Here is a 14,226-nt window from a genome sequence, read left to right on the forward strand (position 1 = left end):
TCCTGCCACTTCAGCTGAAGGTCTGCTCTCACATTCAGGCTTGCAGCTCTCACCATCTTGTCAGTCCTTAAGATCTCTCTTTTTCTATACTTCTATATGCATCAGTCTGTCAGTCCGTCCGTCCGTCCATCCATCCATCATCCATCCATCCATCCATCCATCCATCCATCATCCATCCATCCATCTATCCAACCATTCATCCAACCATCCACCCATTCATCCATCCATCCATCCATCCATCCATCCATCCATCCATCCATCCATCCATCCGTCCGTCCGTCCGTCTCTTTGCATTACCTTTTCTCATGTACTCCTTACCTGGAGAGCATTGAGTAGTATACCTTGCTTCTTTTCCACAATACTTGTAAAATACTCATAACTTTTATACAATAGTTTGGGTTTAGGAATACATAGGGATCTACCTAAATGCTGACGGTACTACTGATAAAATGGAGAACAGTACAGACCAGGCACTGGCTTCAAAGCCTGCCCACCTCTCTTCTCACCTTGTGAAGACATTGTACGGACCATTATACTCGCAGAGTCCCCATCTGACAATGGAGGTAGTGAGTCTATCTCCTTTCTCTCAGGTTTTTAGAGGCGGATGGAGTGTTTGGCTTGAAATAGTGAGTTCCCTCTTCTCCCATAACTCAACTTACAATGAGCTTGAAGCAGGAAAGTGGGAGAACACGGTAAATTCAAGAAGGAGCCCACTGTTAGAGCAATGGCAGATATCTGGCTTGCCTATGGAAATGCAGAGCATTACCTCTCTGTTTCCAGCCAGCCTTCTGCATCCTTCTTATATCAAAACATCTTGGGTATTAAAGTCAGTTTACCCATGTTTCCACCTCCCACCCCCACTCTATGTCTTTGACTTATTTTCCCTTCAGTCCTTCTTCTCAACTCAACAGAATAAGCAAATAGTCCCTAACCCTGGAAGAAGTGGTCAGCAGAGGAAGAAATGTGGGTGAGTAATGAGGCTTCCTGCGCCCACAAAGGAAGTAAAGACTATATGCTCATGAAGCCTAGTATAAATTCTAGGATTCGTGGGAAAGGGTGACTACTAGCTAGATGGATTTCCAGTGTTGATAATTCCCAGATCCTAGCAGCTGGTCTCACATATGTACATTTCTTTCTCTGTCCACCTTTTCTCTTCATCCTCTACTTTGGAATCAGGTGTTTCTGTAACTAGGAAAACAGTTCAGGCTCTAGCATGAGATGATGGGGGGGGGGGGCGGGAAGTACCTCGTACAAACGAGGGACAGCCTTGATTGTCTTCACAGAGAAGACAAGGCTAAAGACTCTGGGGCTTAGCTGATATTTTGATTATTTCTTTAACTTAATTGTCCTGTACTTTATGTATGTATGAGATGGGAACAGTAATGACAGTGTTTGGTTTAGAAGGTGTTTGCGACAAAGTGCATAAGAAGTGCTTTAAAAGTGCCCGTCGGAGACTAAACATCAATACTTATAGATCTATAGGAAGAGACCAATAGTTAAGAGTAAATGGGATTCTATGATGTGCAGTCAACCTAGCACAACCACCATTTAAAGATCATTTATATTTTACTACAGATCAGAAACTGTGTAATGTATATTGGAGCATGTGCATAGCATATATATGAATTTGATAATCACTGCTAATGCAGTACCCATTCAGTGATTTTAGTATCTTCTAAAGTCTGAGCTCTAAGGGGTTGGTGTCTCTATATGAAAGAGTGACTGTATTTATATAAACCATGACAGAAAAAGATGTTCATTAGTGAGGCACCACCACCACCACCACCACCACCACCACCACCACCACCACCACCACCATCATCAATCAACAACAAGAACAACAAAATAAGATGTTGCTAAGAAGCCAGATAAGAGCTAGGGATGTCCACTGGGCTTGGGAACGTGTAAGTGACCTTCCCCTTAACAGCTAGCTCTTGGAATAAGATAGGAAGCAGCCTCCCACACAAGACTGGGTATGAGGACAACAGTTATTTAGAGTGGCATCTCCTAAGAACTCTGCAGACCCAAAACAAGGGTGGGTTTAGATTACATTTAGGAAGAGAATCCATACCACCTAGCTTTCCCCTCCTGATTCATTCTGATTGAATCCTGGATGACAGATGTGAGTGAGGCAGGGATACATGAAGAGGCCAGTTCAACAGTCCAACAGTAGGTACTTGATACTTTTTTTTTTCTGAAGTGACTGGTGGCAAAAATTTATATGGTATACTGGTTTTTTTTTTTTTTTATCAACTTGAAATGAACCTAGACATATCTGGGGAAAGGAGATCTGAATTGGGACTTGCCTCTAGCAGATTGGCTTATGGGCATGTCTATGTTTTCTTGACTGATGATTGATACGGCTTCCACCTTACTGTGGGTGGTCCCTATCAAGTTAGGCGGCCCTGTGGAGTTTAAGAAAGGTAGTTAGATGTACACCTGGGAGCAAGCCAGTAAGCAGCATTCCTCCATACCTCTGCTTCAGTTCTTGCCTTTGGAGTTCTGTCTTGAACTCCTGCCCTGACTTCCCTTCAAAAACTCTAAGCTCTAAGCTGAATTGTGCCTGCTGAGTTGTTTTTGATCATGGTGTTTATCACAGTAACTGTATCAGACGAGAACAGACAGTTTACAGGAAAGAAACAGCAGCTAACCCTTTTCCTAATGGCTAGGAGATAGGAGAGAAGATCCATGGTTTGCAAATTGACCCTTCTAGGAGTCACACTGTTCACAACTTTCCTGAAGAAAAGATTCAAGCTACTTGCCAGTTTCCAGCAAAGGATTAACTACCTCATCCAGAAAGCCTTCAACTCACTTAAAACACCCTGAAAGAGAAGAGATTCTTCCTTACAAAGCCATGGCTGTAGGCATCTATCACAAACCCAGCTTAGTGTTTTCTTTGTAAGAAGAAAATCAGGAAATAACATATCTTGGAGGTCCAGAAAAGTGAGAAGCACTATTGCATTTTAACCAGAAAAGACGGATTCTGAGGCATCCATCTGTCTGTGACCATCTGGGCAGGGAGTGACTTTAAACTGCTGTGAAGCCAAGGCCAGTGTTATCAGAACACGGTGGGGCTGGTGTGCAGGATGCAAACAAGATCAATAATAGTGGGTTACAGAATATGCTAGGAAGCCCATGTCTAGCACATAGGGGCAGCTACTCTTTGATTCCAGCTATCGTTATTTATGCTTCTGTTTCAAGAGGAGACAACTAAGAAGGTTTTTAACAAAGGGTTAAAGTTTGATGGGAGGCTGAACTGTGAGACAAGAATCATGAAAATGTTTTGAATCGAATGACGTCTACTGTATTTGGACTCCAGCACTTCTGTAATTACATAGTCACAGGCAACTTTCTTAATTCTCTGAGCTTCTCTGTTTTATCTTTATAATAACCAATGCTTTATGTACTTGGCTATTAAGAGAACTAAAGTAACATATTCTCCAACTAATAAATATGATGAAGCCAGATACATAGACATTGAGTTCTAAGCTTGAATGAGCAAATGTAAGTATAGTGTTCCAGGGCAGGGGAGACAGGGAGGTAGAGAGATGAAGACAGATATCTGTGTATGCAGCCATGGAGGAAATCATAGAGAAGATAGCCAGAAGACCCACCTATAATGAGGTCAGACTGTCAAGGCCACAAGTCAGACAGTCAAGGTCATCTACCAGAAGTAGGAGTTCCAAAGCCCCAGCAAGATGGGTAGATTCTTAATTGATGTCATACCCAAAGAAGGGCCTGTCAGTGAAGAGTAGTTGAAAGAGAGCGGCTCAGAATGAACCCAGGAGCAAACAGTAATTAATGATGATGATGATGATGATGATGATGATGATGATGATGATGATGATGATGATGATAAGCTACAGAACATTGACCATGAGCATGGCTCTGACCTGTGGCCTCTGTTCTCCATCATTTTTTAATATCCTCAGCATCGCCAATAAATGATCACCTTTTCTTCAGTGTTAACAACAATGGCTAGATATCATGGAAAGCCTACCACACACGTGCACTGAGTTAAATGTGGGCTATGGGTTACAGCAGGAAGTGAAGTGCCTTGAATCCAGACTTAACCTAGGAAACCACAAGATAGTACTCTTGAGCAAGCTCTGGAGCCCCACGGTTGGATAGAATCTGCACTTAATGTGTACTCTGTAGGGTTTAGTGTTAATTTTGTTTTTTGGGTAAAAGTTAAGATAGTTCTGAAGAATAGACCTCTCTCTACGTGCAAGCCAGGCTGATGATTATGGTCACAGTGATGAACTTGGAGACGAGCCCATCAGGTATCTGGATCAATCAGCAGGCTAAAAAGAGAGCACTTCTGGGAAAGTTCATAGGTACACTAGGTAGCAGTGCTGAGCCCTGAGGTACTCAGGCTGAGCCCTCTCATCAGGAAAATGAACGGAGGTGCTGTTCTGCATAAACACATGCAGGGAGAGCCTAACAATCCTTGGCACACAGCAGGTACTCAATAAATGTTAAATGTTATAGATATCGCAAAATTAAAAGGATGTACGGACCCAAGGAAATGCCACCTGGTTAATGTCTCTTGGCAGGCACCCAGTCTGACTCACTTGGCACCACTTCTACACTTGCTCCACTACACTCCAAAGACAATATGAAGAGAAGTAGTTACTTGTCCCCTCGGACAGAGTGGAATTATATTGATTACTCATTTATACATGCTACAAGATAAGAGTGTGTGTGAGGGAAGCATGTTTGCTTCCTGGAAGCAAACTGGGAAGGAAATGGAAACACCCATGGCTTGTAGGTAAGGATCAGTGGTGGAAACTTTGCAGGTGATCAATGACAGAAGCCTGCCCAGTCCCACGGTGTGAGCAGCCCTGGCTATGAAACAGTTTGACATCTCACCTTCCTACACCTCTGCCCTTTAACCTATCAGCCTCACCAGCTGCTTCTGAGCCCTAAGTGTCCTGATGTCTCTTGCCTTTAGACCCATTGCCCTTTCAATCGAATCTCAGCGACCAGATCTTTCCGAGCCCTCCCATGCCCAACCACTCCTGCCTGCTGTCCTCTCAGTTCCTGTGGATCCTCCTTTTGCATTCATAAAGACAGAGTTAACGATAGCGGCAAAGGGGGCAGCACAGACACAGAGAATAAAGACCTCAAGCACGCAGGCAAGCTGCTAACTCTGTTCTTTGTCAAAAGCCTGCCATAGCAGATATGTACTGCACGCTCATGGGAAGAATGTCCTGTCACCTCTGGTCTTCCAAAGACCAGATGAGGCGTCACAGACAAAGGACATGAAAGCAGTTAGATGCCAAGTCCAAGTAAATGTTCCCTAAGGAGGTGTGGTGGTTCGAGTGAGAAGTACGATTTCCAGTCTCCGGCATTGGTCCCCAGCTGGTGGTGCTGTTTGGGGAGATTTATATGGTGAAGACTTGCAGGGAGAAATATGTGACTAAGAACACATTTTGAGATTAAAAGCCCTACCTACTTCCAGTTTGCTCTCTCTGCATTGTGCATGGAGAGGATGTAAACTCTTAGACTCCTGCTCCAGTGACCATGCCTGCTACTTGTTTTCATGCCTCTTCTCCATGATGGTAACTTATCCCTCTGGAACCATTAGCCAAAATAACCCCTCTCTTCCTTAAGCTGCCTGTGTCACGGCAACAGAAAAGTCCCTGATGGAGGACAATCCTGAGTTACTCATCACATGCTGAGAGCATGGTGTGTGGGAAATCCATTTACTGCACCTAATCTAGCTGGCACCGTAGTAGCTTAATTTCACAGCACAGTGTGAGGGTGTCATATCAGTGTTTTCCCGTGACAACATATCTGTCTGGGAGCTTCTGTCACTTGTTCATGCTAGCATCAAAAGAGAGGACTATATGCTTCCTGCTAGCTGGGGGAAAAAAAAAACAGTATTAAGTATGGTTTCTGTGGACTCATGATTATGTCATTGAAATAATCAGAAGTTGAACCACCATAGATCAGAGACCATTTGTCTGTTTCGTATGTCCATGACAGAAAAGAAGGAGATAGTTCCATACGGTTACCCAACTGTCCCGAAGGTGGCAGAGAGTTTGCAAGGGGAGGTGCCGAGTCGATGGCTGGCAAATCAGCCCAACACTGACAGTTGTGAGCAGGCCACGGAACACAGAATTAACTCCTGCAGAGCTCCTACTCTATAACCCAGCAGTAGGCTGTTAGTGCCCCTTCATTAACTAAGAAGAAAGCAGGGCTGGGAAATGGAGCAAGCTGCCCCAAGTCATGTACATGTTCAAGTGCGGGTCTGTGCGATTTCTCCATGACCCCTGACCTTACTTAACAGTTGTGCAATCAAGGATGAAAGCGGTGACTCTACCAGCTGCTTTACCAGACACAGGAAAGGGCTAAAAGAGACTTTGGTGACACTGCAGCTTTGCCTATACATAGACCTGACTTCATTATTTCTATTGGAGCTGCTCATTTTTGGTATTTTAGGTAGTTGCTAAGCAACTGCTTGGTGAGTTCCAATGCTCACTTTTTTTTTTTAAACCAGGGAAGACTTCAAGAAGCATGACATAAGCAAAAATTTGGGGTACGAAGGTGACCTGGGTCTTCTTGTGCAATGAGCAAGCCGAGTGGATGAATGGCCAATTTCTCCTCTCTCTGAAATGATTCTTTCACTTCTTTGGGACCTAAGTTTGGTCATCTGTAGCAATGTTCATCTACTAAAGGAAAGAGAAGAACATTAAGAGGGCCAAGCAGTCGGCAGGGCTCCCAGTGTGTGGGAAGGGTTCCTCTGAGGTATCCCCGTCACCATTTACTATTGAAGGTCAATGAGTGTGGGTAAAACACTTTGGTAGATGTAAGTATGAAAAGGTGACTTTCTGCCAGGCTATGCTGCCTTCTTCAACATCACAGATACTGCAGCAAAGAGCACCCTTGAGCCCATCCTAAACCAGTAACAAGGCACTGAAATCAAGGGTAGCCATGAGTGACTCACACATCAGAAGCAAACAGTTGTCACGAACTGGAAAAACTTTTAAGGAAGGCAAGTCAGTATAACTGTCTACCTTAAAAAAATGAAGGTGTGGGTTTGTTTTATTTATTTATTTATTTATTTATTTATTTATTTGGCCTTCTGACTGAATTCTTACTGGTTGTCAAAATTCTAGTGTCTAGAAATAATCCTAGGTCAGAGGTTGCAAAATCGTGAGCAGGTGAGAGGGGGCTAATGTAACCTGGGGGTGCAGTTTAACTCCGTAACATTTAAATCTCATTTTTCAATTATTTGCTCATTTCAAAAAAGATTTTTATTTTATGTATGTGTATGATTATTCTGAACACGTGTGTGCATGCGCATCACACATGTGCTTGGTGTTCAGAGAGTGCCAGGCCTCTGGAGAAATGCATAGCTGTGAACGTCCATGTGTTAGTGGGAACTGTACCTGGGTCTTCTAGAAGAAGAAGGGGTTCTCTTAACTGCTTAGCCATCTCTCCAGCTCCCAAATGTTTAATAATATTAAAATATTAAAATACATAAAAACTCAGATCCTCTGCAAACATATAAAGAGTTAGTAATTGCAGTCCTGTCACAACTGCAACATGATTCCATGTCTGGAGAGATGGTTCTTCCTTAGATGGACCTATGAACCCTCTTAAATCGTACCTTTCAGACAGGGTGTGCAAAGACAGTTTGAGGGGAAACATGCAATATTTCAAAACCCCTGATGAGATTCTTATTGACCCTGGAACTAAGCAAAGTAACTTGTGGTGTTACCATGTGCTACATGTCGCTTAGCACTGAGTATGGTCTCCATCTGTAGAGAGCGGCGCGGCGAAACAAAGATGGCACCGACATCCAGCCTTGTCTGGATATAAACGACTTACTGCACATGTGCAGGCTTGTCCCCTTGCTAGGGCTCCCTCTAGTGGTGAACAGCGGTACTGCACATGTGCGGTTTATGCACCAGGTGTCAGTTGACCGTTAATATGCTAATGAGGTGATTCATTCTCCGCCAATCCCTGGAGGACAAGTAGTGGGGTGATCCAAGCCCCACCAATCCCTGAGAGATAACTAGCATACTGTTGTCTATATAAGCCGAGCGATTTTGCTGCTCGGGGTCCCTGTTGAAGAGAGCTGTAACACTAAGAGAGCTGTAACACTAAGAAGAGCTGTAACACAGTAAAGGCTTGTTCGCAGAAGAATCCTGTTGCCGCGCGTCGTTCTTACTGGCGGGACATTAGGCGCGTGACATCCATCAGCAATTTTAAGTCATCGTTCAGTAACATACAGGAAAGAAAGGTGAACATGAATTCCTGTGTGCCATGTTGTAAAACATGCTGCCCATAAGGTAAAGTCAGGGAATAGACCACTAAGGCAAGGGTCAGGCCTGTTCAGTTTTGTTTTTGCGGTGAGGATGCCTTGGGTGCTTCTGAGGAAAATCACAGAAGCTGAAGGGTCGGCAGAGTAGAGTCCTCCAGCTTCTCTCTTCTCAGTCTAAGTAGAGGCTGCTCCTGACTACTTACCTATTCTTACCTATGTTACCTACTATGTAGCCTGACAATCTCACTGATTGCCTAACTTCCCACACTGTGAGGGATGAGGCAGAGCTGAGGATTCATTCTGACCACATGGGGGTCCCTAGTTCTACATACTGGGATACTGTCACCCAGTTGGAGCTCGAGCAAAATTGGAGAATGGAGTCTGGCAGTCAGGAATTAATTCACAGGATGTTGGGTCACAGCTCCACCTACTTCTGTGGTGGAAGGTTATATTGCTTGGGGCCGCTCACCCTTCGGCCCTCTGACAGCTGATGGGGATCTTCCAGGCTAAGTAGGAAGGAACTGATGGCGTGCTGTGTCACACTAATGAGATTGAATACATAGTTTAGGATACCGTCTCTTGACAGAGAGTGTGAGAGATCGAGAGGGAGGGGGTAGGGAGGTAGGTAGGTATCTTGGGAGTTCACGTACAGCCTGTTTTTGGATAGTCAGAAACTCCAGAGCAGTTAGGTAAGATAGGGGCCTGCCAGACACTCCTCAACTCCCATGGCTGTCATCTCTCTGGACTCAAGCCTGCTATTTTGTCTCTCCAAGCCTTACTGGCCCATGGTATAATATAGGGCAGCCTCATAAGTGTTTGAGACTTGGTATGCGCATCCTAAAAGGACAAGATGTATAAACCATCTTTAGGGACATGTGGATCCTGGAAGGCACTATATTAGATACAGCAGATATCCATGCTGACAATTGACAATAGGAAAAGGACCCTTTAATGATGTTGTTAGATCACGTGACTTTACTTTTCTCCCACGTACAATTCTGAGTTGTATGAATTCTGCACTACCTTTCAGTTCATACTGTTTATATTAATTGAGCCGCCCAGCCTCACTGCCAGGAGAGAACTGCTCTGTCATGGGAGGAAGGGTGGAAAGGGACACTGGATCTTCGTACAGTTCTGTGGTTGGGGGTCCTGTGTTGTGACTCCCGTGACTCCCAGCTCCTCCCGTACTAGGCGTGTAAGACAGGGCCAGCATCTTCCAGTCTTGTTCTGCACTTTCTCGTTTGTAAAATGAAGATGCCACTATGACCCACGGCAGGGGATGTGCAAGGAGGAAACAAAACGAAATCTTACCTGCCAATCATTTTCTGGCATGTGCTCAAGTGCTTCAGTACACGTTAGGCATTGCTACTACTGAGACTCGTTTTTTTTTTTTTTTTTTTTCCCGGAGCTGGGGACTGAACCCAAGGCCTTGCACTTGCTAGGCAAGCGCTCTACCACTGAGCTAAATCCCCAACCCCCTGAGATTCCTTTTAAGGAACAGGCAATGGTATTTTGAGAATGATTATAGGAATGCCTGTCTACTGCAAAGTCGGAAAAGAGACAGAAGTTTTAAGCAAGAGAGGTATTTCAACAGAAAAATAATATGCAACTATGGAAAATTGGGTCTCGTCTGTGCATGGGATAATAGGCCTTAGTGTGCACATTCCAAACGTGTAGGCAGCGCAATCACTGGGCAGGTCCCTGCCCGCTTTTCAGTTGTGGTTGTCCTATCTATAAAAGGTAAGTAGCAGACTAGACAACGGCTCTGATGGTCTTGAGATCCAGCTTTTTGTGAACCTGTGTGGCTATCAGCCTGACGAGTGGAAAGACAGTGGAAAGGCCCCCTGGTCTTCTTACCTGAGGTACTCATAGAGTCCATACATGGGCAGGAAGTCAATGTCGGATAGGAACATGTAGGGTGTGCTGATGTGCTTCATAGCCACGTTGCGCAGGAAGTTAACGGGATAGAACTGACCCTCCTTGTACACGATGTGATAGCCCACATTCTGCCGGCTCATGAGCACCTCGGATCCCTGGGCATAGCGGAGGAACTGCTGGGCTTCTGCGTCCGACAGGTAGAGAGCCAGACTGATGGGTCCCTCCCAGTGTTTACAGATGGCCTCCAACATCTGTAGTCTGGAAGAGAGAGTGAAGAAAGCAGCATCAGTAGGCCATCTCCCAGCCTCTGTCTCCAACGTCTCTTGGTTCATCGGCTATGAAACCAAATCTCTTAAACTCAATATTAGTCTTTTCCTGCTTGCAACTGATTGCATGATATCAACAGTAGCACGCAATCTAAGTTCCACACTCATCCTCAAAGGTGCTATGGATAGGCTGGGTGTTCCCCCGAAGGTTCACGTGAGGGAAGCCAGCTCTTCAGTATGATGTGGCTGAGACCTTTAAGACATGGGACTGAGGGGAAAGCAGTTCGGCCATTTGGGTTGCTACCCTTACTTAGAAGGAGTGAGTGTATTTCTCCTGGGATCTCAGTTGATTCCCATCAGTGTGGACTACCAAAAAAAAATAGCGATACTCTTGGCTTCCTATCTCACCAGAGGTCTTGCCTTATTCTGTAAGTCCAGTGACTTTCATTGAAGAGACGGGTGAGGACGGACATAAGGGAGCACACCTTTGATGCCCGGAGCCAGAAGTCAGACACAGGTAGATCTTTGGGAGTTCAAAGCTTAGTCTACATATTGAACACCAGAACAAAACACAGAGAGACACTCTGTCTCAAAAAAAAAAGAAAACCAGCTCCCCTAAAGAAGAAGGAAGAAAAAGAGCAGGTAGAGAAGGAGGAGCAGGAGCAGGGGCAGGGGCAGGGGCAGGGGCAGGGGCAGGGGCAGGGGCAGGGGCAGGGGCAGGGGCAGCAGGAGGAGGAGGAGGAAGAGGAAGAAGTAGAGGAGGAGGAAGAAAAGAAGAAACAGAAGAAAAGGAGGAGGAAGAAGGGTTTTCTTGATTCCTTTTCTGTATGCAGCTGGGCTTCATTAACAGGTTTTGACAGTCAAGGGACCCTTTGTTTCCTATCATTCCCAAGCATTTCTGCTCCTGTCAGCAAACATTCAGCTCACCAGAGCCTGAATCAGTTGCTACAGTTGAGAGTTAACAGCTTGTAGCACTGTGAGGTAAATAGATTTTCTTTTCTTTGTAAGTACTAAGGTTGAGACATTTTTGCCACAGCAACACAGATTCAATATTGTAACAGAGGTGGGCTGAGTATCTACTGGACTGTAGTATAAGGGCTGAACTTTTCCAGCCCAAACTCCTGTTTTCTCTCAGCAAAGCCTTAAAGTTTGCAAGTCTCCTCAAGCACTGACCACCTCCAGAAGCTTGGTCCCAAGGAACATTCGAACAAGCACTAAATGAGAAGTAATTACAACTATTGTCAAGGTCTGGTATGCCAGCCATCTTCCAGAATTCTCGAAGCACTCCTGTGCAACTTCCTGTTGAAGAAACTGCAGCTCTGGCTTTGATTTGTGAGCTTATTGACCCAATCTATGTACAGACAGGCGCCTTAATGGGGTCTTGAAGTTGGTGAGAAAAGGACAAAAATTAGTGTTTTGCAAAAGAAACAGGAAAAAATAAACCATAAGAACAATAAAAAGTCAATTGTATATTCGGCACCTTGGGTGGTACCATCTTCGGTTTTGAGCATTTCCTGCTCTAGGACATCCCGAGCAGCTTTGAAAGGCTGAGCTGGGCTTGGTGGCTAAGCCTGTCCTCTGTTCAGGGCAACAGAACTGCTGTACAGGTAGTCTGGGCTATGAGTTCCAAGGCAGCCTGGGCTCGCTCAATAAAACAAAAACAACAGCAGCAGCAGCAGCAGCAACAACAACAAAAACAACAACAAAACAAATTAAAACAGGCAAAAACAGAAACAAAAGCACAAAACACGTTTACAGGCCTACTGCAAAGAGCTGAAGAGAATGGTGTGCAGGGGAAGCAAAGTCCAGATAAAGAACAAAAAGGCTTCTCCAGTGGGAAGGAGGCAGCAAGAAGGTTTGGCAGTCAATCATGAAGCCTCTATTCCAAAGACATCTGAAGTGTCTGGTGTATAAAGCCCGTGCTAAAGGCAGAGCAAAAACCCATTTCAGTGCTCCCTTCCCTTTACTCAGTAAGAGGTACCCACATAAATAACAGTCGCCTGGCCAGAGTCCCTGCTTTACTGGGGCAATTACTGAGAAATCGATGCCATGCATTTCCACGTTTCTAAACAAAAAGGAAACAGGTGCACCTGCTTCTGTTCAATGGCCTTTCCCTTGAACTTCCGGAGCTTTCTTACAACGATTCTGTCAGTTGGTACCGCTAGGATCTGATGTTTCTTTCACTGGGGAGGATTGAGAGGCTTGTGAGAGTAAAATACCCTCGTGCTTTCTTGTCCTCTGTTAACCATGGGCAACGAGACACTATTTAAAGGCTTCTGGATGTATAGATCCCCTGAACTTGTGGGTCCATTTCAAAGCAGGCTCTCCTGCTTTTGCCTGGGATCTCCCTTTGTGCTTCTGTGGGTTGGAGGGACTCTGAGCCGCAATGCCATGGAGAGCCATTGCTATGAGTCCTTTGGAACATGAAAACGAAGAGCGGGAGTGACTGACTCTGCTGAGGCATGAGCAGCAGGAGGAGTATTTAACTGGAGAGAGGATGGCTAACTCTAAGGTCCACTAAGGATCTGGAATGAAAACACAGTCAAACGTACTTAAGGTTCTCAGGAGCAAGGTGTTTATAGAAGACGGTGCCAAATGTTTTCAGGAACGGCAGTGAGGAACTAATAGAAGGGGTTACACTGCTTGCTTCTGGTGGATTCTATCAGCCACAAACCCTCCAAACTCTTCTTCTACAGAGCTCACCATTCAGCAAGGATGGACTCATCGATAAACTGAGGTCCCAGCAAGGACAATGGTGGCATAAAGGGTGATACTCTAATGAACCTCTTACTACCTGCTGCTAGATGGCTGTCAACCATGACTGCTGCTATCAGATTTGATGCTCAAAGTGACTACAAAGGGAAGTGATTTTTTTAAAGAAAGCACCCTTAAATTGGGAGGGTGGCTTTACATTCGAGTCTGTTTGACCCCAAAGCCTAGAATCCATGTAATTAGTCAATGAAATAGAATAGAATAGAATAGAATAGAATAGAATAGAACAAACACCCCCAAACCTTTCCCTCTCCTTGCCTCTCTCCCCACGTAAGAATGCTGTGTTCATTTCCTTTCTGGCTGATGCGAATGAACAGCTGACAAGAAGAAACTTAAGGGACTCAGGGTTTATTCCCCTCCCTCCCCCTTCGAAATGATACGGTCCATCATGGTGGGGAAGTCATGGTGGCAGGGTATGAAGCAGTTGTTACGTAATGTCTGCAGGCAGGAAGCAGGGAGGGAGGAGTGAAGAAATGGAGGTGGACCGGACAACTTCAACTACTGATTCTAATGACCTGTTTCCTCCAACAAGGCTCTACTTTATAAAGCTTCCACGAACTTCCAAAACAGCACCACAGCTAGGACCCAGTGTTTAACCATAAGAAATGGGAGACATTTTACATCCAAACCACAACAAACACGTGCTTTACATGCTGCCAAGTAGTCTCCATTCCTTTCCCTTCTTTAGCCCCTCTTTGGTTCTGTCACAAAGGCCCACCATTCTCTCAGGGCTGTTGTTCTCCACACATGGTCCTTAAGAAACACCCATCCCTATACAGTTTCAAACGATATTAATCTCCGTGCATCTTTTTTGGTCTGTGATGGGGTAGCCAGAACAGCCAGGTTCTAGGCCAATGTCAGACATTTGAAGAGGCAAAGGTTAATTAAAAAATTATTGTAAGTTTGGGGAAAGTATTAAAGTTATATCCATGTGTGTGTGTGTCCCAAATGGGATTGTATCATTTTTATGGTGAAAGAGCTGTGTTTTAGAGAGTAAGTATTTGCCAAACAAAGGATGAGCCAACTCAGAAGACA

The 14,226-nt window shown here is 44.9% G+C and overlaps 1 protein-coding gene across 5 annotated transcripts in view; it reads right to left on the reverse strand.

The window, feature by feature from the left end:
* Positions 1-14,226, reverse strand: part of Large1 (LARGE xylosyl- and glucuronyltransferase 1) — a 452,006-nt gene that overhangs the window by 12,827 nt on the left and 424,953 nt on the right. For all 5 annotated transcript variants that reach the window (NM_001429168.1, NM_001429166.1, NM_001429167.1 and 2 more), the window contains 1 exon segment: positions 10,133-10,411. In NM_001429168.1, coding sequence (NP_001416097.1) covers positions 10,133-10,411 — 279 coding nt within the window.

Source organism: Rattus norvegicus, chromosome 19, assembly GCF_021556685.1.
Source record: "Rattus norvegicus strain SHRSP/BbbUtx chromosome 19, alternate assembly SHRSP_T2T, whole genome shotgun sequence".
NCBI lineage: Eukaryota > Metazoa > Chordata > Mammalia > Rodentia > Muridae > Rattus > Rattus norvegicus.